The sequence below is a fragment of the Parus major genome, chromosome 3 (assembly GCF_001522545.3).
Source record: "Parus major isolate Abel chromosome 3, Parus_major1.1, whole genome shotgun sequence".
NCBI classification, from domain to species: Eukaryota; Metazoa; Chordata; class Aves; order Passeriformes; family Paridae; genus Parus; species Parus major.
In genome coordinates, this window is record NC_031770.1 from 42,577,471 (window position 1) to 42,603,633 (window position 26,163).

Genomic DNA, 26,163 nt, shown 5'->3' on the forward strand with positions numbered 1-26,163 from the left:
TACTGCAATTTTACCGTAGTTTAGTCAATCTCATCTTTTTGCAAAAAAAGTGTGTTTGGCAGCTTATTTAAGATATGAAGCTGAAATTCATGCTCCAGTTTTGTTTTACTTGATTAAATGATGAGATAAGTTTTTAAGTGAATGCATTTGATGTTGACACAGGATATTGGGGGCATGTGGGGGGAGCTAGATTTTGTGATTTTTAGCTTAGGAACAAGAAATGCTGTGGTTGTGCAATCATTCAGATTTGGTGAGATCAGAGAGATCTTGTTTGTCTTCCGGCAGTACCAAGTAGACAGATACACATGGAATTTCCAAGAAGGTTCTGAAAATAAACTATGTTTATAGTGGAATTATTTCTAGATTTTGATCAGCCACTTGGAAATTTATTACATATCTCTCTAGAAATGATGCAGCTCTGGCTTGAAGAAGGTGGCTTCAGACCTGCTGGGAAGTGTGGTTGGTCAGAGCCACAGGAACCTGTAACGATTGTAAGGCACAGTGATGGTCTAGCATCTCATAATAGGGGATGTCTCTTTGGTGCACGCTGTTAATACAGAAATGCAGTTACACTGTCGTTACGTCTGTCTTGCTTCATGATACCTGTGTTATTGCTGAGGCTTTATTTTGCCTTTTCAGCATATTCTGCAGCCCACAGGAGGCAGTAAAGCATGTGTCTTTTGATAGTCCTGCAGAATAGATGAAAACCTCTTGTTCTACGCACTTGTTAAACACCTGTGCATGGAGATCATAATTGCGTGATTAATTGTGCTTAGACCAGACTCATGATGCATGTTTTATATGTGACATTGATGTATTTGCTTTGCGAGGTGACAGTGGGAAATCATGCCTCAAAACACTTCGTTTGAGACACAGTATTTTTAAAAGAAGATACTGAAATGCATCTGTACTCTTGATGTGGAGATGCATGCACTTGTCTACAGAGATGGACACAGAACACAATTGTCCTTCTCAAGTGCACATGCCCTTTGCGAGGGAACATGGAAAGCAAAATGGATTTGCATTGTTTGCAGGTGCATTTTGAGAGGCTGATTATGGAATTGTTATTTAACATAATGTGCTGGAGTCCAGTCATGCAAAGATTTACAACTGAGGGCTGTACAGATGACTGGGAGGAAGCCCGCTGATTGTGATTTTGAAAGAACTCTCTGTGCAAGAGAGAAGTAAAATTTGGCATTGTGGAGCAAACACACCAGATGATCTCTAATGTAGTCTCCAAAAGCTGACAGAAGCTGCAAAAATGGCTTTGGCAAGTTTCTAAACTTCTGTCTAAGACATTTTTCTCTGTATTGATAGAAACTACATGCCTTAGTTTTGTCTCTTTCAAGGCAGTGATGGATAAATTTCTGAAATATGATAAAGCTGGGGGAAGCCTGAAGCTTTACAAACTTTCCATTTTCTTTCTTCATCGTGTTGTAAAAACAGTGTAAATGTTTGAGATAATAAAGGAAGATATGCCAAGGAGAAAAAAAATCTCTTGTTCTCTAACTGTATCTGTTTGAAATTTATTCATTCTGGTGGTGGTGGAGTGTTATGACTCTAAAGGTAACATGTAGCATTCTGATCTGTTTAATCCTTGAGGCAGTGAAACTCATGAAAACCACTAATTTTCAGCTTTTGTCGTGTTTTTTTTCAAAGGGTTAGACATGAAGAAAATGGTCTCTGTCATGAAAAAGAGCACAGACTTTTGAGATCAACTTCCCAGGAGAGGACGCAGGTTTCGGCCACAAAACGAAACCAGCTTTTTCAAGAAAAGAAGCGGTTACAGGTAACAGGACTGCAGAGTTGTGTATAAGAACCAGTGCTGTGTGGGGAAAACCTTGTAAGCTGTCACACAGAATTAAATAAATTTATTGTAATAGCGACTTTGCTTCTGTGTAGTAATTAGAGCCTTGGCTGGAGTCCAGTCGATAATCTAAGTGATGATTGGAGATGGCAGCCACAGGAGTTGTGTTAATCTCATTACAGAAACGCAGAGCTGGAAGGTTTGGTGGCTTGTGTGCATGCTTAAACTTTCCTCATTATCTTTTTAAGAGTGCTCTTTGTTATAATTTGACGTTTTAATATTACACTGATCTTCAGAAGTTTTTATTTGAAGACAAAAAGTTTTCATCCGTTTCTGGTTAGAATTTACTATAAATACATGATTTACCAGCTTTTATTCCTGAAAGATGATTGATGCTTTTCATAAGGATGAAGGAATCATCACGGAGCAGTCAGCATTTGCTAACAATAGCTTTACAATGACACATGATGTCACAACGTGATAGTTTGGCAAATGGAATGTTTCAGGATGGCATTAGTCCAATTTTAAGTCTGTAAGCCTTTTAAGCAAAATTCAGCTCTTTCTTTTCACCATCCATCAAAAATCTCAATGTACGTTGATGTCTAGTTATGTGTCTTTTAAACCCCGGTGATCACACTCAGCAATGTGGCACCTTAGAGAGCAAGTAGACCTACTTTTCCTTTTTTTCTGTGATCTTGTCTTGAATTCTTTTTTTTTTTTTTTTGATATTTTCATTCCTTTGTTGGATCCAATAGTATAGTAATCTTTGTGTACACACATAAATTGGTTATATATATAAAAAACCCACAAAGAAATAGAGAAAAACATCTTATGTGGTCATTGCAAAATTGTACTTAGGTGAAGAAATGTCTTTTTTATCCTACTCATCACCTTTGTATTTTTTAGGTTTATTTCATCATCAGTTAAGAGGAGACATAGTGTCAGCATTATCAGCATGCAGAAATTTTTTTTTAATCTAGACATCCAAGAGCCACCTCAAGATATTGAGCTGAAAACTGCTGTAGTTAAGACTCCACTACAGCTATTTTTTACACTTGCTCAAGATGAATCTTTATTTTTCTGTAGTTATACCAGAAAAAATTAACTGCACCCTTATACAGGCATGCAATTTGTTAGCATTTTGTCAAAATTACCAAGAATTTAGGGTTCTGGGGAAGGCTGATCTGTGGTGATTGTTTGCACCCAGGAATCCCTAAAGATTGCTCCTGCCCAAAATCTTGCACGATCAGAAATAATTTTTTTTTCTTTTTTTTTTTTTAAAAAATCTCTTCAGCCCCATTTTACTTTACTTTTTCTTCTGCCCTCTCTCTTGTTGGTTATGGCTTTGTCTTCAGGGATTTGAAAACCTGTGGCAGTACCTGTAATTTATGTATTAACGTTTCTACTGCAGTCTCTGTGTCATGGAGACATCAGTCCGTAAGCGAAGCTGGAGATACACAATCCGTACTGAGTAGCTGTTGTTTTGGAAATCCCAGTTTAAACTCGAATCTGCAAAGTAAAACTCCAGCTTATGTTTAGTGAGATGAATATCATCTGCTGCTCCGTGCTGAGACATTAGGTCCTTTTTATCTGTCCCTGGAGGCTGACCAAGAGCGTGCTAAAGGCTTCTTTACATTTCTGGAAAAGAATGTGGGAGAATTCCAGTTTACTGCTTAAAATTTCCATGTTCCCAAGAATGCCTGTGAACTATTGCTGAACAGAGCAGCTTTCTTTCTGTGAATGCAGATTGTGTGCTTCTGGTATCTATTTATGTTGTACATTTCAGTACTAAAAGTGTAATTGTAAAACCAGATTCCGTTCATCCTCCTTGCTGTTCCCATGTAGGTTGCTTATTGCAGTGATTGCAATTACTACGTGTTCACAGAATATGGAGGTCTCTGTACTAAGTAGGGCCTATTAAGATTTTGGCAGTATTCCCAAGCCAGTAATACAGAGACAGAATTGTCCTTTGTGCACACTAAAAGCCTAATTTGAGACTGAAATAAACAAAACTGATGTTTTTGGTCTGCTGATCTTTCTGTTCTTGACAAATGCCTGTGGGTTGAAACATGGGCCACATCATTCTCTTCTTGCTGTATCTGAAACCAAAGAAGGACCAAAATAACTGATGAACCTAGTGTGCAGGACTACTATAAGTTGAAAATTTGGAGCTAGTCAACCTTTGAATATGCAAGGACCATTTCTTCTTGCTCTAAGTGATATTTGAGAAGCTGGTTACAGTGCAGCAAACCTGAAAGTATGATTTTTAGCATAATCAGTGAACTAAACTTCATGTAAATTGCATTGAAAACATTATCATAATGTTAAGGTTATGAAGTGAAGCTTGAAAAAAGCAAAAAAATGCTGAAGTCTGTTGTCTGTGCATAGTACATATGTTTTATAAGTCTGTAATATTGAAGTATGCCTTTTTTATCCCCCTAGATCCCTACCTACATAGCTGAAGTGTCTGCTTAGTTATTCAGAATACTATTTTATCTTCATTACTCAGTATTTGACCCCGGAACCCTTTTACTGTGTGCCACTCAAACCTTCTTTTAAATACAAATTGATTAATTTGTGAGTGGGCTCTTTTTACCGTATTAATCAACATGGCATCTTAGTGATTCAAACCCACTTAATTTTATCTCTGTAACACCATTTTGGGTGCTACTGCCATTTGCTCAGATGCAGAATGGAGAAGTGAATTGCCATATAAAGCCAGATGGTTGCTTCTAACGTCAGTTTTGTAATGCTTAGTTATTTACTCATTAAAGATTTGGTTTTGGGTTTCTGGATTTTTTTTTTTTAATTTTTAGTTGGACTGAATGTGATCAGAGTTTGAAAATGAGCTTTCATTTCTGTTGAGAGCCTATAGATAGCATGTCAGAGATCTCTTGAAGGTTGTATAGAAAATGATGCACATACAGTCTGTGGCCATGTGTGGAGATATAGTTTAAATGGCTTGCAGAGTTTCACAGAGACAGTAAGAAATGTAGGAATAAAACCAAATTCTCCAGTATGGCATTCGGCTAGTTTGATGACAACTTTAACTCGGCAACCTAGATTCCTTCAAGAAATGCTGTTTCCTTGGATTCAAGCTATCTGTTGGGTTTTCAAGGAAAAACCTGTGCAAGGATGATGTACAAATTCATGAAGCTTTTTTTTTATTTTTGGCCTCATCACTTCAGGAAGGACATAGAGGTGCTTGAGCATATCCAGAGAAGGGCAATGAGGCTGGTGAAGGGTCTGGAGCACAGGTCTGATGAGGAGCAGCTGAGGGAGCTGCGAGTGTCTAGTCTGGGGAAAAGGAGACTCGGGGGGGACCTCATCATGTTCTACCTGAAAGGAGGTTGTAGCCAGGTTGATCTCTTCTCCCAGGTAACAAGTGACAGGACAAGAGGAAACAGCCTCAAGCTGTACCAGGGGAGACTAAGATTGAACGTGAGGAAGAATTTCTTCACTGAAAGGGTGTCCAGCTTTGGAGCAGGCTGCCTAGGGAGGTGGTAGAGTCACCATCCCTGGAAATGGTCAAGAAATGGCTTGGCATAGCACTTAGTGCTGTGGTTTAGTTGACAAAGTTCTGTTCCAGTCAAAATTTGGACACAATGATCTTGGAGCACTTTTCCAGCATTAATGATTCTACAGTTCTGTGATTCTAAAAATTGTATTTTTCTCTTTCAAGAAACATCAATATCTTAATGGACACAATTTGAACTTCTAGGGAAATGAGTGCAACTGAGGTTGAAGTTCTGTGCATTTTAAGTCAAGGAAAGGATTTTGTACTTTTAGTTAAAATGAAATGTTAATTATCAGAGGGGCTGGGTAGATAGTCAGTGATTCTCTGCTTGTATCCTGTGCTTCATTGTGGGATTGGAACCATTATACCAACCATTGCAGGGATAGTCTGCAGGATAGATGTTTGGTTTAGCTGCCTGTCTGTAGAACAAGATTCTGTTGCCATGGGTGATGTGATAATTGTGCTTTTGGTGGAAGTTTTTAGCTTGTGAACTTGGGAAATACCTAGTTATTTTGAAAGTGGAAGAGGGCTGACAGTAGGTGTTGGAAGAGGAATGTGAAGCGTGGTGTTGAAATGGAGGTGAATTCAGACTGCTGGAAGCACTAGAGTTTCTGATTATAACTGACATAAGAATTTTTGTGTGTCAGCAAGAGGATGTCTCATTTAATGTTTGCTAAACTGGACAAATATAATGAATGCTATTTATGACACTTGTACTGTTTTTTCTTAGGGGAAAATGGGTTTCTTTTATGGGCTCATATGTAAATTTTGGTTTCTGTTCTATGCAGAAAGAAATTGAAGATCTCCAAACAAGACTGAAAATATTAGAAGGAAAAGATCAACAGCTGAGAAGAGAAATTGAAGAACAAGACAGGCTTATTCAGTCGCAGGACTGTGAATTGGCTGCTTTACTTGGCTGCATTTCTTTAAGAGAGCTGCAGGAAATAAGCAAGGCTGTGGATGACACTTTAACATCCTCCTATCGAATTCCATTCAGTTTAGATCTTCCAGAAGCAATAAAGAGGTATTTAAATTTCAATTTAGATGTAGAGTCTTGTATCTTCCTGTATGTTCAGCTGAATTGGCTGTCAGTTGTTTTCTTCATCATTGTGCCAGCTAATTATCTAGATTTAGACACTTTAAAACTTTCTAAGAAGAGATGTTGGAGTTCTAATATTGATGTACTACCTCAGAAGAGTTTGTAGCTATTTGATTGTCCTGCACTTAATGTTTTCTTATGGTGAACACCCACCTACATAAGGCATGTCTGTCCATCAACTCTTAGTTCCTATCAGCAGCTTATGCCATTTCTTGTTAACTGGTGGAATCTTTTCCCCAGTTTGGTAATGCAGTAATTAAAACATATTTCTCCCAGCCTGTAAGTGTGTACTAGGCACCATACAAATCAGTATTAGAGATGCATCTTGCTTCCATGAACTTGTAATGATAATGAAGTTCAACGTCATGAGGACTGCTAGGCTCAGACAGTGGACTTGAAGCAGTGGGGAAGAAGATGCAGCATGAATAATTTTGGGACACCTACAGTTAAATGAACAGTAGATGGATCCTTTAAACGGAAAAGTAGCTAGTATTTTGGAAATAACCTCATATTTATTTAAAAAAGCAATTGAAGTACTAAAACTGTACTGGACACTGGTGATGGGACTTTGAAAGTGGTACTGCTGCTGTGTCACCAAGAGAAAATAAAATTCCTATTTATCCTAATGTACTTTTCTTCCAGATAAGCAGTAACTATGTTGCTTGCCATTTTTTTTCTCCCATCATGTTTATTGGATTTAGTTTGGTTGCATTAACATTCATGAGAAATTGCTGCTCATGTGTGCTAATTTATACAGATGATTTTTTTTTTTTTTAAAAGTCAGCAGAAGTTTTATAGAGGACATATTCTTCTCTTTTGACATGTGTTTAAAATTTTAAATTAGGTTATGGGAAATAGTTTCTTGCATTAAGTTTAGCTAGCTTTAATAATATTTTTTACCTCTTTTTCTGAGATGGAGAAATAAAAGATCTTAAGCAGACTGTCTGAGAAACTGATTTGAGTTCTCAGAGTTTTGGATTTGCTTATGAAAGAACATTCAGATTATTTTTTTTCTGTCATTGCTGCTGTAATATTTGGGTTGCACTTACCTCACTGGGAAATTATTTAAAAGTGAGTTAAATAGTATGGGTTCAGGACGAATTTTCTCTGAGTTGTTTGCTTACTAGCACCATGAATAGCACAATCACTTGAGAGAAAACAGGCATTCATTATTGAAAGTGAGTTCATAACTGGAATGAAAATTTAGAAATATTTTTTTCCTTTCTGTTAATTTTTAAGTGAAGCAATGAATGAAACTTTTTTTTTTTTTTTTTTTTGTTGATTGACTTTGTTGCCACCAGTGGTCAGGTGCTTCTGCTCTTATTCCCATAGCTGGAGTTCTGCTGTTGGGGCTCTGGTGGATTGACCTTGGCTACACACCATGTGCTCACCAACCACTCCATCACTTCCTCTTCTCAGCTGGCCTGAGGAGAGAAAATAAGATGGAAAACAATCCATAGGTTGAGATAAAGCAGTGTACTAAAGCAAAAGTGAAATGTTTCATGCTTGTGCACAAAGGTTTTATTCTCTACTTTCTACCATCAGGTGATGTCTAGACACTTCCCAAGAATCAGGGCTTCAGCACATGTAGTGGTTGCTCTGGAAGGCAAACACTGTAAATAATGAATGCCTCCGCTTCCTCCTCCTTTTTTAGCTTTTATGTCAGCAGACATCCCGAACATTCTGTAGTTTGGAATATTCCTTTGGTCAGTGGGCATCAGATGTCCTGGCTATGTCCCTTCCAAGATTTTGCCTTCCCTCAGCCTACTGCTGGTGTGGGAGGGCAGGATGTTGGAGAGAGGGTGCTGATGCTGTGCCAGTGCACATTGGTGGGTTATCAACAATGCCTTTGCAGCCAGCAGTGCAAAGCACAGCACTGTGGAGGCTCCTGTGGGGAAAGTTAACTCCACCTCAGCTAAACCAAATACAGGACACAAAAATGCAGTTATTTAACAGTGAGAGTTTATTCAGATTGACAGTGAACTTAACTAATGGGTGTCTTCCTTTTCAAGCTGTGCAGTCTATCATACCTCAGGTACAGATTTTATGTCTGAATCCAGGCTTGTTCTCCTGTAAGATGAAAAAGCATCGTGCACATAGTAAGACGTTTGGTGTGGGTATAATTCCTGTGTGCCTATGGGCATCCCCTAGATTGTCATACAGTTAAACAATAATTTAGGAGATTACCTTGTTTAAACTTCTGCTCAAAGTGAGGCTACAATTTCCAAGTGATATCAGGTTGCTCAGGGCCCTATCTGTGAGTTTTGTATTTCTTCAAAGATGGAGATTTTGCAGCTTTGATAGGCATCCTGCATTTCACCACCCTTTCTGTAAATTATTTTTCCTTTGTCTTGCCAGAATTTCCATGCTTGCAACTTGCATTGGCTTATTCTAAATCAGTACATCTTGTGGAAGAAGTATTGTTTATTAGGTAAAAGGCTTAAACACTTAGTTTTAAATTCCCAAGTCTTGATATAGTTAATCTGAAAGAGATTTTTCTGGACATGTGAATTTTATTTTATGAATAGTTGCAGAGGGAGAAAAAAAGTTTTCCAAATTTACACCTATCTGTGTGAGAAATGAAGCTATTACTCATGCACATGTACTAGAGGTCAGTGATTATGTAGGAAGGTGGATATCGATGGGCAGTATATTACAAGCTCCTCACTGTTGGGCTGCAAGATACTCTGTATTTATTCTAGTAACACTGTGTGTGTCAGTAAAGTAGTGCTATAATGTGCTTTTGCATAATTATTTGTTGACTACATGAATTGCATTCAGCACTGGAGTAACACGGGCAGGGCTAGTGTGAATCATCTCTTAAGACAATCTGTGCTGTAATGAATTGTATTTGGTGGCTTGCAGGTCACTAAAAGATAGAACATTATTCAATATATTGAAGCAAACTTCCAGGAACTTGAGAGGACATACTAAACAAAAAATGTTTGCTCAAGTACTTGCCCTTCTGTGTGAAGGAAGAAAAGAGCAAGTCATATAAAACGCTGGGATGAGCATTGCATCTAAGCTTATTTTTCTTGTTTAGTGTTGTTATTTTTTCAGGAGTGTTCTTTGTTTTATCTTGTTTATCTTTGGTGTGTGGTCAACTTTTTAAATATGAAGAGCCTTTGCCAATACCTAAAGCATGCTTTGAGTTTGAAAAATTAAGAAACGTTAGGGACTTTACCCTATGACCTTACTTGAGGGCTGTTGGAAGACATGGTTAAAACCTGCTGGTTAATGGGCAAAGAAATATGTTTTGACAGGGAATTCTCACTGAGGTTGAGACTGCAGAATGTGGTAGTTTTGCTCATCCAGACAGGCTTAATTGCTGTTGGTAAGCTAAAGGGTATAATCATTATTTTAAAATGGAGAAATTGCAGGACAAAAGCCCAGTTCACTTGTATGTGGGGTTGCGTGGAGATGCATTTGAAAGGTGGAAGCAGCTGGTGTTGTGTACACTGTGACACATGCCAGTGTTTTAACTGAGGGCAACACCCTGAAATCAGAAGAAAGTGGGTCTGGATGTTTCAGCGTGAAGTACTTTCTTCTGGAGATTGCAAAAGGTACCCAAATATATAATTTCCATATTTGCCACTGCACACCATTTCAGAAATACATGTTTTTAACTGGTGTAACTTGAGTTTTCTAATTATAAAATAAGACCATATTAATTATTTGACCTATTGACTTTGTTAATTCCTTTGTTTCTTTCCATTTCACAATAAAAACTGGGGAAATCTGTTATACTTCAGTTCATATTTAGTTTTATTTAGCAGTTTCTTTGTTTTATCCATATCTGCAGATGCATGTGTCCTTACATCATGTCATTCTTAAAAGAATTTACACAGTTCCATCTGGAATATTGTCTGGACACTGACTGCTGGTTGAAAGAAAGTCACTTACATACCTTTCAAAAGTTTTGAATGCTCTGCCTCTTCCTCACATGGAACAATTTTTGATTAGTAGGAGTTTGTTCTGTGGTGGGTTTGTGGGATCATCTGAAAATAAGGAAATTCTCTGTTACATGTGTTAGTTATTAGGGGGTGGCCAGTGGTGCAAGGAACTGGACTTGAATATTTATGCAGCCAGTTCACTCTGCTTTTGTGATGCCTGGAGTTCATTTGAGAAAGATCAATTTGAAATGAAATACAAATACTCAGGGGGGTGTAAATCTTATTTGTTGGAATATACTCAGAATATTCAGCAACTTCAGTTGAAGGCAAAGCCTGATAAAGGCAAAAGAGGTGGGTTTTTTTAGAGACATTTTCAAATTAGATGTTAGCAAGTTATGTGAAATTGCTGAATAAGTCTGAATGTAGCCATGCTTATTTAAGTCAGCCTTTCAGCAAAAATATTTATTTTTAAATATTCTTTTAAATATTATCTTTAAAGTGTAGCAAACCAAATTGCAATCTATCCTTTCAAAAGGATATCTGTTGCTTTTGTTTTTGGTTTGGTTTTTTTGACTAGTCTTGTCACAGTGCCTTTGTCTCAAAAATTCCCTTTGGGAACAGGACAGTAGCTCAAATACAAAGAGCAGAGTGATGAAATGGCTCTGTAGCATCAAGAAATTTCTACTACAGTGCACAAGTTGCTAACGTTCCTGACTCTTTGAAGGGCCTGTGTGTGGGGCAGCTGAGAACTGAATTGTTCTAATGCCAGATACTCTTGGAGTCTTTGATTCTGGATTTGCTACTTGAGGTGTTTGAAGTTTTTTGTTGACTCCACTTTTTCCTGGTACCACAATCTGTTACACAATCCTTATTACAAATAGAAGGGGATGTTGGTAGGTAGGCTAGAAGCAAAAATGATTGCAACTTTTTTGGCTTCTAAAGATATTCCTGAATTTTTTCAGGAGACACTCTTATGCTGTGTTATGAATCGGTCTGTGAAGATCCTGATGGTTTGGTAGATATCTATGAACATTGCATCATTGTCTAATTTCTTCTGGTCTCATTTGGTGCTGGGGAGGTTTGAGGTGCTCCTGGGACTGGCTATACATAGAGCCAATTTCAGCAAGTCACTATTGCATTTTCCTTCTTATTTTCTTTGCCTGAAATGTTATTTACCTTGGGGTCTTTAACTGTGTGGGTGATTTTCCTGTGCTGCGTTGTTAAATCTCTACCCTGGGAGGATGTCAGCAATCCTGCAGTCCTCCCTTGGCAGAAAGGCCTTCTGACCAGACCTTCCTCCTTCTGCTGTCACTTGTCCCTACCCAATGGCCCCTTGCCTTCCCAGGTGCTGTTATATTCCATCCATGTTGGGGTGAGCATCTCTGTGTGCACATTTGTCTCATCTCTGTAAGATTCTTGCTTCTGTGCTGTATGAGAGGACAAAGCTTCTGGGCTCCTTCCTCTGCATTGTTCCCTGCTTTGCATGGTGACTTTTCTTCTTTTTTCCCCTCTCTGTCACACCTATACCACATTATCTGTCCTCATTCCTATAAGATACCAGAACTCCAGGGAGAGAATATTAAAAAGGAATGTAAGTCAACAGAATAGATAAATGAAAGAGGAGAGCTTTTCCCTCATTTGTTTCCCTTTTTCTAGAGATGCATGATGAAATGACAATCTTGAGCTGCTAGATGTGCAGACAAAACGGTGACTTCTGTGCAGCATTGAACACAGCCAGAGCTTCTTCACCAAGTAACAGGAATGAAGAAGAGAGAGATCTCAGTCTGGTTTGGGCACTTTAGCTTTGGAATTGACAGTCTTTGCACAGGATGAGGAAGTGCTGCACAGCCCCAGAAACTGCTCTCGCTGTTGCCCTCTTCTGTTTCAGTCATAAGCTCTGGGCATGAGAACCTTCTGACAGCTATAGTTGCTCCCCAAGGCCTGTTTGGTTGACTTAATTTCAGTCAATGATAAATAATGTTCTACAATTTGAGGATGATGCACAAATCACTTTGTGTATTTGCCTTACTGCCTTGATTCAAAAAGGGCCCTTTCATGCTGCTCCGACTTTGTGGGGTTTTTTTACAGCTTAACACAGAATTTTGAAACTGTTCCATGTGGTAGGATTCATGTCTTTGACTATACTACATGAGATGAACAAAAATATTTTTTCAGGGTTCTTAAAGTACAGCTGATGTAACTGCTGCTATTATAGATAGATATCAGGAAGATGGTATGGTGCCTATTTTTTAAAAAAATGTATTTATCTTGTTTAATGATCCATTTTATCCTGTGCACTACAGCTTCACAAAACCTGCAGCAGTGGGCTTGTGGCTAGGAGCAGAACCAGAGGGGATGTTCCCTGGCATGTGAGGAGGACTCTGCCCTGCAAAGAGCCCTCAGAGGGACTGTCCTCACAGCCAACTTCCTCTGCCACAAGGGGATTTTGAAGGGAAACTCCCAATTTCTTAACAAATGTCATAATCCAACTTGAGCCTTGATAGTAAGATTGTCTCATTTTCAGCTAGTCCCATAGCTGTGTTTGTCTTGGACAAGGCCATCATCTCGGCTTTCTCTAAGTATTTGGCTATAGTCTTTTGTAAGAGGCTAAGACAAGTCACAGGTGAAAGAAGAGGTCTGCCTCTTTTTTGTGAGCTGATTAGGAGGCTCATCTTTCTTGTGGATAGATAGGTGTTTTCCTCTCCATTTTGTCTAGGATTAGTTTCATTCCTTTGTTCTTTGCATAGGATAGAAGGGTAGAGTTAATTGGCAAGTGGCTTTGTTTCCTTTCTTGTCGCAGCAACTCTAGGAGGAACTACGTATTGAAAGCCTGGCGTGCCATAAAATGTCTGTGCTTTGGCACATGAAGTGAATTTCCCTTCTGTGAAGGTGCAAACGTGGCTCAGAAGTTCATAAGTTCATAATGACTCTGGTCCCACTGGCAGATGAGTGGGGACCCTCATTGGAGGGAGGAAAAAGGGCTTCAGCTTTTAAAATCTCCCACACTGTAGGCACTGACCTCCCTTGGGAACAACAGGGGGCATTAAAAATAGAGCAGGGAAAGGAAGGAGACAGTCTTCCAACTTTGAGGACAGAGCCATTGCTGGCAACCTGAATTATTTTGGAGCAATCCTAAAGGCAATTTTTTGTCCTTCCAAGCAGTGTTGTAGAAGGAAAAAGTCGCAGCAGAAGGATAAGTAGCACTTGCTTGAGTACCCACATGTATGGTGTAACGAGGAATCTGGTTTTCCCTTCTGAGCATCTGGTTCCCCCTGCTTGCTTGAGCAGCATCCAGTGGGACGTAGCAGCCTATAAAGCCCAGGCCACATATGTGCTGATTCCTCTGGGTATGTGCACAATGAGATTTACTTTTCCGTAGGGAAAAATGACCAGCTGTCTCAATCAGTGTGTGATACTGAAATTAGTTTGTATATAATGAAGAGAAACAGCTAGCAACAATATCCAGGGACAGACCCTTTCAGTCAGAGAAGTGAAATGGATGTTATTCTTAGGAGAATAATCGCAGCTGCTGTGGGCAAGCTCTAGTTTTTGTGCACTCCAGACAGATGTAGCAGAAGAATGGAGATCTATTGATATGTCAGAAAATCTGGGGAAAGTATTAGTTAGGATGTGATGGACTGCTCCTGCAGATAGCTCTTTGATTGTCCCCTTGTTCTCAGTCTGATGCTCCTGTTCCCGATAGCAGCTGAAGCAACAACTGCTTCAACCGCCCTGCAGCATCAGCTGGCAGAAGAGTGGTGGGAAATCCAGCACCATGTGAATGGTTTGGTTGGTTGAAACAGCCAGCTGTCTGAATGGTGATTTATAGGACTAGAAGATTTCTCAATATGTGGCAATAAAAATGGAGCTTGTTGTGATGATTAAAGATGCCAGCAGCATCTTCAGGTGTCTGTGAACTGATTGTTTCTGTTAGAGTGATGTTATGTAAAAACCCCAAAACCATACTGAAATTCTGCCTCTGTCCATGTATTGCTGGCATTTAAAAAAAACCAATTTTTTAATCATTCTTATAAAAAATTGTGAAGTGTTATCCAATGCCTTGATTTTTCTTCAAGTCTCCTAACTGGGGCTAGTGTCTGGCAGCACTCAGCAAATAAGAGTTGACTCAGTTTAGAGTTTTTGTGTATGCAAGAGCTGGGCAGGATGATGAGTTTTTAAAGTACACTTCCTACGGGTGTCAGTCTTTGAGAGTTGACAAAGGCAAGTACAGTCACTGAGCAACCCGTGAGTCAGTGAGAAACCCTACTGGTAAGCTGAGGTTATACAAACATTGGGAAAGTGTATTTCCAGTTCTGACTCTTGAAAAACCCTGAGTGGGGAAGCAGATGTATTTAAGCAATCCTTAATGTATAGCAACATCAAGAAGAAATACTGCTCTGCAAATGATAGCTTGAAGAAGAGCAAATTGCTGGAGAAGAAACATCTCTCTGATCGCTCAGAGGTAAGTGCATAATTTCAGGTTCTCATTCATATTCCTTTGAGAACTTTGTAGATTGAAATGTGCATGAAAGTATGATACTCCTGTGCCTTCAAGTCCATCTCTTGATAGTTGTTGTCTCAGATCAGATTAATTTTTGAGGCTGGAAGTTTTCCAAGGTTAGACTTTGCATTTTACTTCTAATTCAGGTGACTAGTCCTTGCAGCTGCCAGAGATTTCATTTTCACTATGAGTAAAACACAACTTTTCTCTCCTTGTATTTAATGTCCAAGTCCTTACCTCAAGAGCATTCTCAAGTTTAGATAAAGTGGATTTTCACCCCATCAGCTGAGCAGAAATTTTGTATTTTTATAATTTTTAACCTAGCTCTCTCATCATATAGGAGTTTTCTGTGGGCTGCATTATTGAAGAAAAAATCAGAGTTTATTTGGAAAATCCTGACTTAGGTTTAAAGGGTGATTTTCCTTCCCATTATAAAGGTATGCTGCTGTGAAAATATCATTGTTTTAAGTCCCATGGATCATTGCACAGAGATGAAAAGGAACTTACGTGCTTGGCTGAAAAAATCACTTTCTCGGTATGGTGATACTCAGGGGTGTAGCCCAGACAGGCTCATGAAGCCATCACACAGAATGAAATCTTGTTATCCCATAAATTTCTTGATTAGATAGAATCAAACTTTGTGGTAGAGCGTTTCAAAAGAAAACAAAAAGTGGTGGTTTACATTAATGCATTTAATGCATTCTAGCCCTGAATGTCCTTAACTGAGAAGAAGTGTAGGGCCAGCAAGACGCTGTAGGTCTTGTCCTGGTAAAAATCTGCCCATGGTGTCTGTAAATAATAATCTGTTGGTTTTCCTCAAGAAAACTTTGCTAACAAGTATGTTTTCTCTTTTTGTTTCTTTCTTTAGTCCTAGTTGTACATGTCTAGCTTAAAGATGCCTCTTGTTAAATACAGTTTTGTTCAAAGCTTTTTTTTATGATTTGTTTTCAAAACTTTCTGATATATACCCAATAAGGAAACTATAAAAATACAAGGAAGTTATTGATGGATTTGATTTTATATTGTGGATTTCTTCCCTAAAGGGACAGTGAAGTCCATACACTGAAGATTTTTGGTGGATTTTGATGTAGACTGTAGCAAATATCTACACCAAATGTTCCCCGAGCAGAACTTTTGATTTTTTTTTTTTTTTTTTTTTTGCAAGGGACTGGACAAAAACTTTTTTTTAAGATCAGCTTCTGTTTGTTGTTAAAATAAAGATTACAGCTGTAGGGCTTGGTTTATATATTTTCATCTTCTAAGAGAGTATAGCTTCTTGTGAATTAAGAATCAGAGGAAGAATCATGTTAGAAGACGTAAAGCTGTAAAAGCCATGTTCTCTGCAGGTTGTGATCATGAGAATGAGATTATTCTTTGCAGGCATTCTCATTACTCTGGGCCAAATTCAAACTGTAAACTGTCTAAATTTGCTGATTTTATCTAGGAAGGAGTACATAGTATTTGTATGAATTGAGAGTTCAGCCCACCATGCTTTCTGCATACACACTTAGTGTAGACTTCTAGGCTGTTGTTCTTGAATTAGAAATTCAAATATGGGTAATTTTAAATTGTTCCAACTTGTGCTTAATTTTAAAGAAATTAAAGTGCTTTTTGCTTAAGCACTGTATTGTTGTGTGGAGATTGGGAGTGTAATGACAAGATCTGTAATAATTTTTTAGGTGACAGTAATGTAAAGAATACTTGCTATCAAAGGACATTTTACTTATCTTTCAGTGTCTTCAGGCAGGGATCAACAATAACAGCTTAGTTTCTCTATGAAAAATAAGAATTTTTAGTACAGGATTTATTTGTTTTATACTGGATCCCTGTGTGTGGTATGTTCTGTTGTGTGGATATAGAAACTAAATTCTGACTACACTTTTTATTGCTGTATAACGATTTTATTATTAATACAGGAACAATTTCTGTTTAAGCAGTGTGTATATTTAAATATATTGAATGTGGGGAACAGCATGAATTGCCTTTTGCCCATTTGCATTCTTTGAATTTTTTCTTAGGAAGCAAAACATAAATACATAATAGCTTGGTATGCAAAGGGAAGTATTCTAGCATAGTGGAAGGAAAGACATTCAGAAACATGCCTTCCTTTCGGAGAAAGACATTTTTCCCAGTATTGTGCTAGTTAGCCTTCCTTTGAACAAAGTCACTTCCACAGTATCTGTAATTCCTGCATGCAAATTAAAACTTCTCAGAAGATTCTTTAAAAGGCATTTTAAATTTTATCTGTTATACTGTCACACTTAATCTCCTCTGTGGTTATGTAGGAAGCTGTCATAGAGTGAGGGATGTGTGAACCAGACCACTTGATTCTTCACTCTGCCCCCTATTATATTGAATATGTTCCTTTATTTTGCCTGCACACCATTCCCAATTATGAACATCATCATCTCAGCAGGTTCTAACTGTGTTATTACAATTAAATACACTTAGTAGCTATTCTTTAATATCAGTAAAATTAGGTACTTAAAGGGTACTGCCTGAAGTGTTTGGCTCTTAAAATTTTTCCCATGGTCTGTTGTTCCATGCCAGATCAACTTCAGTTCCTGAACATGCAGCATTCCCACATCCTCCTGCAGCTCTTCAGCCAAAGTCAGTCTTTTGCCAAGGTATTCCTTCATGTGTCATCCAGGAATTGCATCATTCCTCAGCTCCTGCTTTCCTGTTCTAGTCTAGCCTGCATACAGTGATATTCTGGGATGTAGCACATGTAAATTCGTTCTCTTCTTTCCTCCTAATGGATCCCAATGTCTGTAAGTCCATGGCATGTCATTTAAATGAAAGGCCTGTGTGGCCATCTGCATGAATGAAGATACTGCACACCGATGTATAGATTGCTGTGGGTTCTGCAAGTGTTAAAAACCTTTCTTTTCCTTTATATTTAGTCAGTTAAATTTGGTAAATTGAATTCCTGTCTTAATCTAGTCCTTTCACCAGCTGGGTCAAGAACTTTGCTTTCTCTGTGATGGTGTTAGCTTATATTGCATTTGACAAGTAAGTTCTAAATGGTCCTCGTAATGGATTGCTAAGACTGTGAGGAGGAGCTGTCAAATTCTTGATTAGCTGTTCTGTCAGAGAAGAATAACAACGAGTCAAAACTATGGATGCCTTCCCAGGCAAGATTTTAATGTTGTTTCAAAGACCTCTTTCTAAAGCCATTTACCCTTGTAGTAATACCTAAAGCAGCTTTTAAGCAGACAGAATACCCCTCTTAAAATGAAATATGATGCTCCAGGGTGGTTGTAAAAGAAAATGCTGTTTCTGGTTCAAGTCACATGTAACAGATCGTGGCTGTTAAAGCTCTTTGTTGGTAGAATGAATCGGTATTGACTGCCTGGTTACTCTTGTGGGTCATTACCTTGTCAGTTAATTGGAAAGCTTGTGAGGGGCTTCTCTGTGACAGTGTTTTGCGGTAGAAGAAAACAACCTGGGAATAAATGTAGTTAAAAGCAGTTTGTAGTTGGTAACGATGGCTGGTTCGTACATGGTTTTGATTGCTGTGTGTGCATTGTACACTGGGCTAATCTCTGTGAGGGGTAAGGGATTCCTGTGGTATCACTCTGAAGGCTAACAAGGAGTGGAAACTGAATACTACCGTGAAATTCATACCATAAATAAAACAAATACACTTGTAAGAGTCAATGCTGTATCTGTAACAAAAGGATCTTTAGATTTGAGTCTGGTTAATCCAGCTACCACTTGGGTCAAATTTGACCAGCTTGGGTCAAATTAATGGCTTACTAATTACATCCTTTATTGATTTAGGTCAAATTAATATAAAATTCCATTAAAACTATAGTTCCGCAAAATAATCTTAAAACTGTTGTTTTACTGTCATTGAAGTGGCAGCATTTGATTCCTTATTTATTTTTCAGTGACTTGTTAGAGACTCATAAAAAAGAAATCTGAGTAGAGAGAGAATGTTTTTTCCCACTTCGCACCTGGTCCTGAAAGTCTGCATGGACTTGTGCATCCTTGTTAGCAATGCAGATTTGGCAACTCAGTCCTAGTTTGCAGTGCTATTTTGGATGCATTGCTTCAAAAGAGGTTAAAAATTATCTCTCTTCCCGTTAGCTGTGTGAGTTGTGCAGAGCAGTTAAATGTATGAACCTGGGGGGGAGCTTTCTGTGAGGAAAGTAAGCAGATAAGAGGAAGAGCACATGGAAGATATTTGTTAGAATTGCCCTCTATATGTTGTTGTTCTTCTGGCTATAACTGCACTTTATATTTTCTTATGGCCTGGGTCTTTAGAGTTGAATTTTATGAGGCAGTTTCAGTACAATTGGGTCAGTCACCCAGTATTCATTCAATTACACACTGCAGCCTTGCTGCTGCCCCTTGACATCTGTACACAAAGCCCATCTTTTTTTTTACATAACCTGATCAGCTCAGATGCCAGTTGTGGGAGATGCTGAAAGTCACTGGGAGCTCCAAAGCATAAGAAAAGAAGTGGCTAAATAGTTCATTCCCTCTGGCATGCCCAGAGGCAAGCAGGGACCTGATAATGGCATCATTACACCAGCAATACTTTGTGTTTTGCACATATATTGCTGTAGAAAGGGGAGAAATTTGAGACTCTGTGAGAAATGTCATTAAACACTTTAACATAGGTAGGCAGCTGCATTTCTGTTTGTTTCATTGCACAGGCGCTGGGGTGGTAATGAGGTGTCAGGCCTTGCTGGGCTGTAGATAGGAAAGGTGTGTGCTCCTTGAAGCAGGGTATTAGGGACAGCAATGCAAATAGATTGCCTCGTTAATGTGATTAAATGATACTCTGAATTCTGCCTCTGAGGCTATTTCACTCCCATGTGCAGCTGGGCAAGATGGTCCAAGCAGCCTTTCTGTAGATGATCAGTAGCTGAGTGCAGCTCCAACTTCACTGCTTTGGGATTCATGCTCATGAAAATGCTGACTCTTGAAATAAGGCTCAGTAAGTGCTGTGCTTGGAAAATAAGGACAGGTTCTCGAAAGAAAACTGAAATGCATGTAAAATAGAAATGCCTAGGCAGCAGGAGCTGTGTGCATGTCAAAAGAGGCACTCAGTCATAGTGTGCTTTCTGAATAACAGTGGCTTGTGTTTCTTACACCTGTAAAATGAATACATCACTGCCTTGTCGTGCAAGAGTATCACTGAAATAAATCCAGTGATGTCTCTGATATGTTTGGGTATTTCAATGCCAAACACTAGAGGAAAACTCAGAAATAAATCGTTAGTTCTTATTTGGGAAAAATAGTAATGGTAGGGCATGAAAGAAACAGAGTTTTTATAACACAGGCATGAGGAAAAATTGAGATGCTGCTAATGGGAAGTGCTGACTGTCATGTACACAGAACTGAGGTGTTTGACAGAAAAGAAAATAGTGTGTGATAAAATAATTGCACACTGTATAAAAAGTGTACGCCTACTAAGCCGGAGGGAGGGGAGTATTAAAGTTGCAAAAATAACCTCTCTCCTAACTCCTGATGTTTGCTTTTACTTGGATTTTTCAACTTCATGTTAAAAATGTAAATGGTGGATTTATTTATGAGAACCAAAGGCAAAAGTTTACTTTAGATTTGGTAATATAAGAGTGGGAAACTTACATGCTTATATTATGTGGAAGAAAACCTTGAATTTTGTTCATAGAAGCATAGATGATGCCTCAATTTCAGCCCACTGTTCCATCAGTTTGGTAGAAATATTTGGTAAGTTTTTATAGATCTAAAGAAACTGAGTGCTGGTAACATAAAATTACTGTGAGAAGAAGTGACTGTAGTTGGACTTTTTCTGGCAGAGTTGAAAGCTGGGTTGTCAGAGGATAGTAAACTGTCAGTTCTTTGTGAGCTGAAATGCCTTTGTGTTAAGGTTTTGGATGATACTCTAGGAAAGCACCACTCCTGGACATTGCCAGGAACTTCTAAATTTGCTTTAGGTATTATGATCACACAAATAATCATAATTGTGTTTCAAATGGTAAGTAAAATCTGTATACTCATTAATAAAGAGCTGCAAAGGTGATGTTGGTTAGTCACTAGCAACCCTGAAACTAAGCATAATTTTTGTCTTAATATTGACTCTGTTGTGTTTGTATGAGTCAGTTTAACACTTTATTTCCATATGAAAATGTGTCTTGTGTAGCAGGCCATTTTGAGCAGAGGTTAACCTAATTTATTTTTATTTTATTAATTTTACTTTAATTCCTTCTAGCCTTCAGGAGAAAGAACAACTGTTCAGCACGTCCATTAAAGAAACTACTGCCAAAGTAAGTACATGTTTTCAGTTCTTCGGCATATTTAGAGATGATATCACCCATCTTATTATATTGTCTTTATTTTATGAAGTTAGCTTTATGGTGTTCCTTCTAAGAAGATTTTGCACATAAATATTTTTAAGCATACACTGAAAAGCCCTCCCCAACTTTTTTTTGAACAGGCCGCAGGGATTATAATACTTCAGGAAGCAGATGGAGTCATCTCTTCTTTCTCAGCTTTTTTACTGGTGATCAGTCCTCTTGTTCAGGTCTCTATTCAGGAACAGACTACTCAGTGTCATGAAATCATGGTCATGGCTGAATGTTTTAGCTCTTAATGCAGAATGTCTTACTTTCCTCTCTAACTGGTTTTGTTGGTATGAAGAGAAGAGCATAAATGAAGTACCTTTTTACCCCACCATTTCACTAATAATCTAGCTAGCAATCTCATTTTCATACCCTTTAAAAATACAAAGAAAAGTGATACAGCATATTTAGCATAATTTTTGTTTCTAACTAGAAATATTAATATTTTTCCTTTATATTTCTTATTTCATAGGCTTCTTTCCAGAAGTAGAACACTAGAGTTTTATTTCAGAATTGCCCACTTTGAGCAACTCATGGAGAGTTGCTCCATGAATACTCTAGAAAAAAGAAGATCCATTTACTCTAGCCAGTTCACATAGATCTATATGAAACAGGAAATGAAAAAAATATTTCTGGGTTTTGATTAATAATGAATTTATATTCTGAAATAAACTTACTTTTCACATTTTCTCTAATGGCAGTCACCTAAATCAGTAAAAGATGTATCCTTCATAATCTGATCTTCCTAATCATCTTGACCAATACTTTCACTGTGCACTGTTACAAAGATAATTTGAAGACTGCATCTCATTGCCAACTTCTTCCTTCTCTTCCACTTTATTTTGAGCTCATTTTCTCTATTCCTTGCGTATACCCACATCTTGCAAAAATTAATATAGACTATAACAGTGATTCCCCCTGTATTTTTTAAATTACTATGAGTAAAGTATCAAGAAAAATATTTTAGCTGATCTACACCTCATCCACTAAAATGAATGAGACATTCAATAGCTCAACGTGATCTTTCAAGTGTTGTTTCAAGCTATTTGCAAGCTAAAACATAAGGTACAGAATTTGCCTTTTCCCCAGAAAATGTCTCATGAGGTATTATTTTATCACCATAGTACCTAGAGACTTTTTCAATAACAGCTGAAGCATTGGGTAACAGTAGAGAAGTCTGTGGGGTAGAATTTCACAGATTTATTTTTTTTCCCCTTTAAATTTTCATTAGACAAAATACTATTTTAATTTTATTCTATTCCTATGTGATGACTTTTATTTGTTATAGGAGATAAATAGGAAGCATGTAGTGACATTTCTCCAAATAATTTCCTATTTAGTTTATTCATATAATCTCATCCTATTATTTTCATCTCAAAATAAATAGAGCTGGTCTTTTAAACCTTTTTATTGTATGGGGAAAACATTCCTTTGTCAAAGGTCCTTCCTTTTCCCCAGTGCCACTGGCATTTCTATGGCCTTTTCTGCCTCCTCTCTTGTTTTCAGCTGTGGCTGCAAAAGCGAACTTCTGCCTGCTAATGAAGGGAGGGCTGTCCCTTATTCACCACTTTGCTTCAGAAATTAATATCTGCTTTCAGTAATGGCAAGATTGTGCTGTCTGGGAGAGCAGGTAGACTGTTCCTTTAGGCAGTGTTAGCTGAATTTCTTTATATTTTCCAAGGTGCTGTTCTAAAGAAATATGAAGGTTACTCAAAACTTATTTTCTCTTGAGATGATTAGAGAGTCAATTCCAGTGCTTTACTTGCTGTCCTTGTCCCTGTTTTTGTCACTTTAGATTAACATCATATACTGGAAAGATGGAAGAGGATGACAATGGACAAACTTGCCTTTGATATTTTGCTGTTTTTCATCTTGATTCCACATATCTTTGCTAACCAGCTTCCCACTAGTTTCAGATAGACTGCTTTTTTGAATAACATTTCAGTCTGAATGCAGATTTATAAGGTATATTCCTAAACAAGAGCCCTTTTTTTTAAAAAAAAAAATCTGCTTTAAAAAAAATCTCAGAAACCACTGAAGAGGATTTTGTAATAAATACAGTAACACTTGGCTGCAAAAACACTTTGCTGAAACTGAGGCTTTTTTTAGACTTTGAGCCTGTTGGTCTGTGGGTTACAGCAGAGCTGGTCTCTGAGAACAGGGAGAGAGGGCATTGTTGGGGCCACAGGCCCCCGCAGTCAGGCTGGTTACAGAAGGATGGTGTTCACTGGAAGCCCAGGACACTGGCTCTGTGAATGTTCACCACCTTTGTTAGCTAACAAATAACCTTTCCTTAGCAGCTGAATAAGCTACTGCAATGAATAATGGTATCTGTTATGAAGATACAATAATTACAAAAAGTAAAAAGAATTGGAGCTTGTGGAGTAGACCTGATGTGACGTAGAAGCAGTGCCATTATTTTAGGGGATATTACTTTGTCTTTCCTACTTGCTCATTTAATTTTGTTGAACTATGCCATATGATAGGTCTGAAGATTAATGTTGTTCATTTATCTGCAGAATACATGTGACATAGATACAAGCAGAGGCCCGGCAGCCTACTTATCTCATGTTCCAGAAGAATCATCTCCGAGTTGGAGGGACTGCCTTTCTGCCTCTGGTCCCTGCATTTGGTCCATTAATAAAGAGTGCCAGTGAGCTTTGTTCTGACAGTGGGGCTTACATAGTGGACAGTGCTCACTAGAAACTGATTAAACATCCCAGCTTATTTTGCATAATTGCCAAACAGCTGTCTAGTGATAATGACTTTAACTTACTACCAGCATGGGATATATTCATGCAGTTTTCCTGGAGCTGAAAGATTCCCCATCTAATTGCAATTCACTGAGCCATTCAATGCCCCTAAAGAGAGAATACTGTTTGGAAAGAAGTCATTAAAAACTTTCAGATTTATTTTGGAGATGGGAGACAGAAATGGCCTTTGGGTTTTTTAGGCACGTTTATTCACCTCTGACAGGTTTGGGGTTTTAAAAACATTTTAACTGAATTAGCCAGTGAGTCACTTAGAAGGGGGTACTGGAACAAATTGAAATATATGGGAATTTAAAAATTATAGTAGATGCAGAAGCCATATGTGTTTTTAAATTAATAAGATGACTCTGAAGTCTTTACTTCAGAGTAACAGTTACTGCTTAGAAGGTAGTTCTGTTGATTCAAAAAAATTTACCCATTTATAGTTAATAAATAGTCTCAGCAAAGGAAGAGGGTCTTATTAACTTAAAAGAATTTAAAGATTATTTTATATATGAATTATTGTAATTTAATTGTTTGAACAGATAACCATTAGAACTATAAAGTTTTGCTCTTTAAAAAATGAAGTTATACCTGTGACTCTGTTAATATGCATAGCGCTTGTTTTTGAGGAAGGAAAAATAAAAGTGAAGAAAGACAGGGAAACTTCTCTCTGGAGATTTCCTTTCACATGACATCATTTCAGAACTGGCCTGTGCCTGTCTTGGCTCTTGCTTTAGTTTTGGTTCCAATGAATACATTGTTTTCTTAAGTGTCAGCTAATATTGTAAGAAAGTGTTTGGCGTCTGCCTTCAGAATAAGGGATTTGCCTTAGTTCAGTGAAGGGTCTTTGTTCATTTTCCTTTCCTTCCCAAATGATGCAATATGGAGTAATCCCAACATTTTTTAATATGTGGGACTTGTATAAATTTTGCATTCTGTATAAGCTCCTTCTGAGGTGGCAATGTACACTGAAATGTAAAGTACAGAAGCGCATGAATTTGCTTTATTTTTTTTCTCTATTTTCTCTCTCCATCTTTTCAATACCAAACCATATTGAAGGACCTCCAGTTAAAAAGATAAAAATGAGAGCAAGGGAAAGTCAGAAACCTGAACCCTAGTGATCTGTGTGTCCTGACTGTGAAACAAAGTACAGTGTCAAGCTGATATAGCCTTATTTGTTGCCTGTGTGAAAAATAAGGCTGCTTTGCCTTTTTTCATTTAAAATGCAGAGCACGGTATATTTTGTATAAAAATCAGTGCACATTGTATGTCATGGAATTTTAATCTCCAAATACTGGCTTACTTATGCTCCACTTCAAGCACAATCATTAATACTGAAATTGTGCAGAATTTGTAAGATGGCCTTTCTTCTGTGTGCAGCCTGAGTGTGTAGTAGTGAAACATGTCCTCTCTCATGCAGGTAGTTAATGCTAATACCGTTCTCTGTTTTAACAATAGAATGTGCAGCACAGCCTGGAAATTTTGATTCAATGTTGGGTGTTTCTGTAAAGACATCACTTTTTATTAAGCTTTTTTACCTTGCTGCAGGATGTTATGTCATGTGTGTTAACCAAGAACGTTTGAAGCCCCATTTCAACTGCCTTATACTTTTACATGAATGAATTCTGTATCATGGCTGTCTGCCTCAATTTAGGTTTGCACGAGTCAGAAACTCTGCAGTACTTTGAGGAGGAAAGTGAGTGATATTGAGACTCAACTACCAGCTCTACTTGAAGCCAAAATGCTGGCTGTTTCAGGTAAGTTTTAAGCGATGAGAAGGATTAACAGTGTTAAGGAGTCTATTAGAGCAGTTATTGACCTCTTCATAACAAACTTGTTAGGGAAAGCTTTTCATGTGCTTGTGTAGATCCCTTGAAGATGTGACCAGCTTGTCAGAACAGGGCTATGCCATGCCTTGTGTAAGGTACTTCAGGTCACTCTCCACAGTTTGGAACTGCTGGCAAAGCTGATGCTGTGTGGTAGACAATTAACGTGCAAAACACATGGTATTTTTCCGTAGGTGAAATTGATGTGTAATCATCAATTGCTGTTCCAGGACTCCTCAAGTTACATTCTTAGAGTTCTCTAGCTAAGTTGTAAATGTATAGCTAAGGAATCATAAGTACAAGTCTGGCTTTAAATGACACTTTAAAATGGAATACAATAATTGGCAGCTTCTGCTGTTCAGATCATTAAACAACTAATGTTGGCAGCAAAAGAGCACTTTCATCCTTGGAGCACTCGTGCATGTTATTTAC

At 38.0% G+C, this 26,163-nt stretch overlaps 1 protein-coding gene across 6 annotated transcripts in view; it reads left to right on the forward strand.

The window, feature by feature from the left end:
- DISC1 (DISC1 scaffold protein) overlaps window positions 1-26,163 on the forward strand; it is a 190,910-nt gene that overhangs the window by 57,663 nt on the left and 107,084 nt on the right. For all 6 annotated transcript variants that reach the window (XR_001520585.3, XM_015622559.1, XM_015622557.2 and 3 more), the window contains 4 exons: window positions 1,660-1,789; window positions 6,113-6,348; window positions 21,023-21,077; window positions 25,560-25,662. Coding sequence is in view for 5 of the 6 variants with exons in the window: in XM_015622559.1 (XP_015478045.1) it covers window positions 1,660-1,789; window positions 6,113-6,348; window positions 21,023-21,077; window positions 25,560-25,662 (524 nt within the window). In the remaining variant the exon portion in view is untranslated. The remainder of the gene's footprint in view (window positions 1-1,659; window positions 1,790-6,112; window positions 6,349-21,022; window positions 21,078-25,559; window positions 25,663-26,163) is intronic.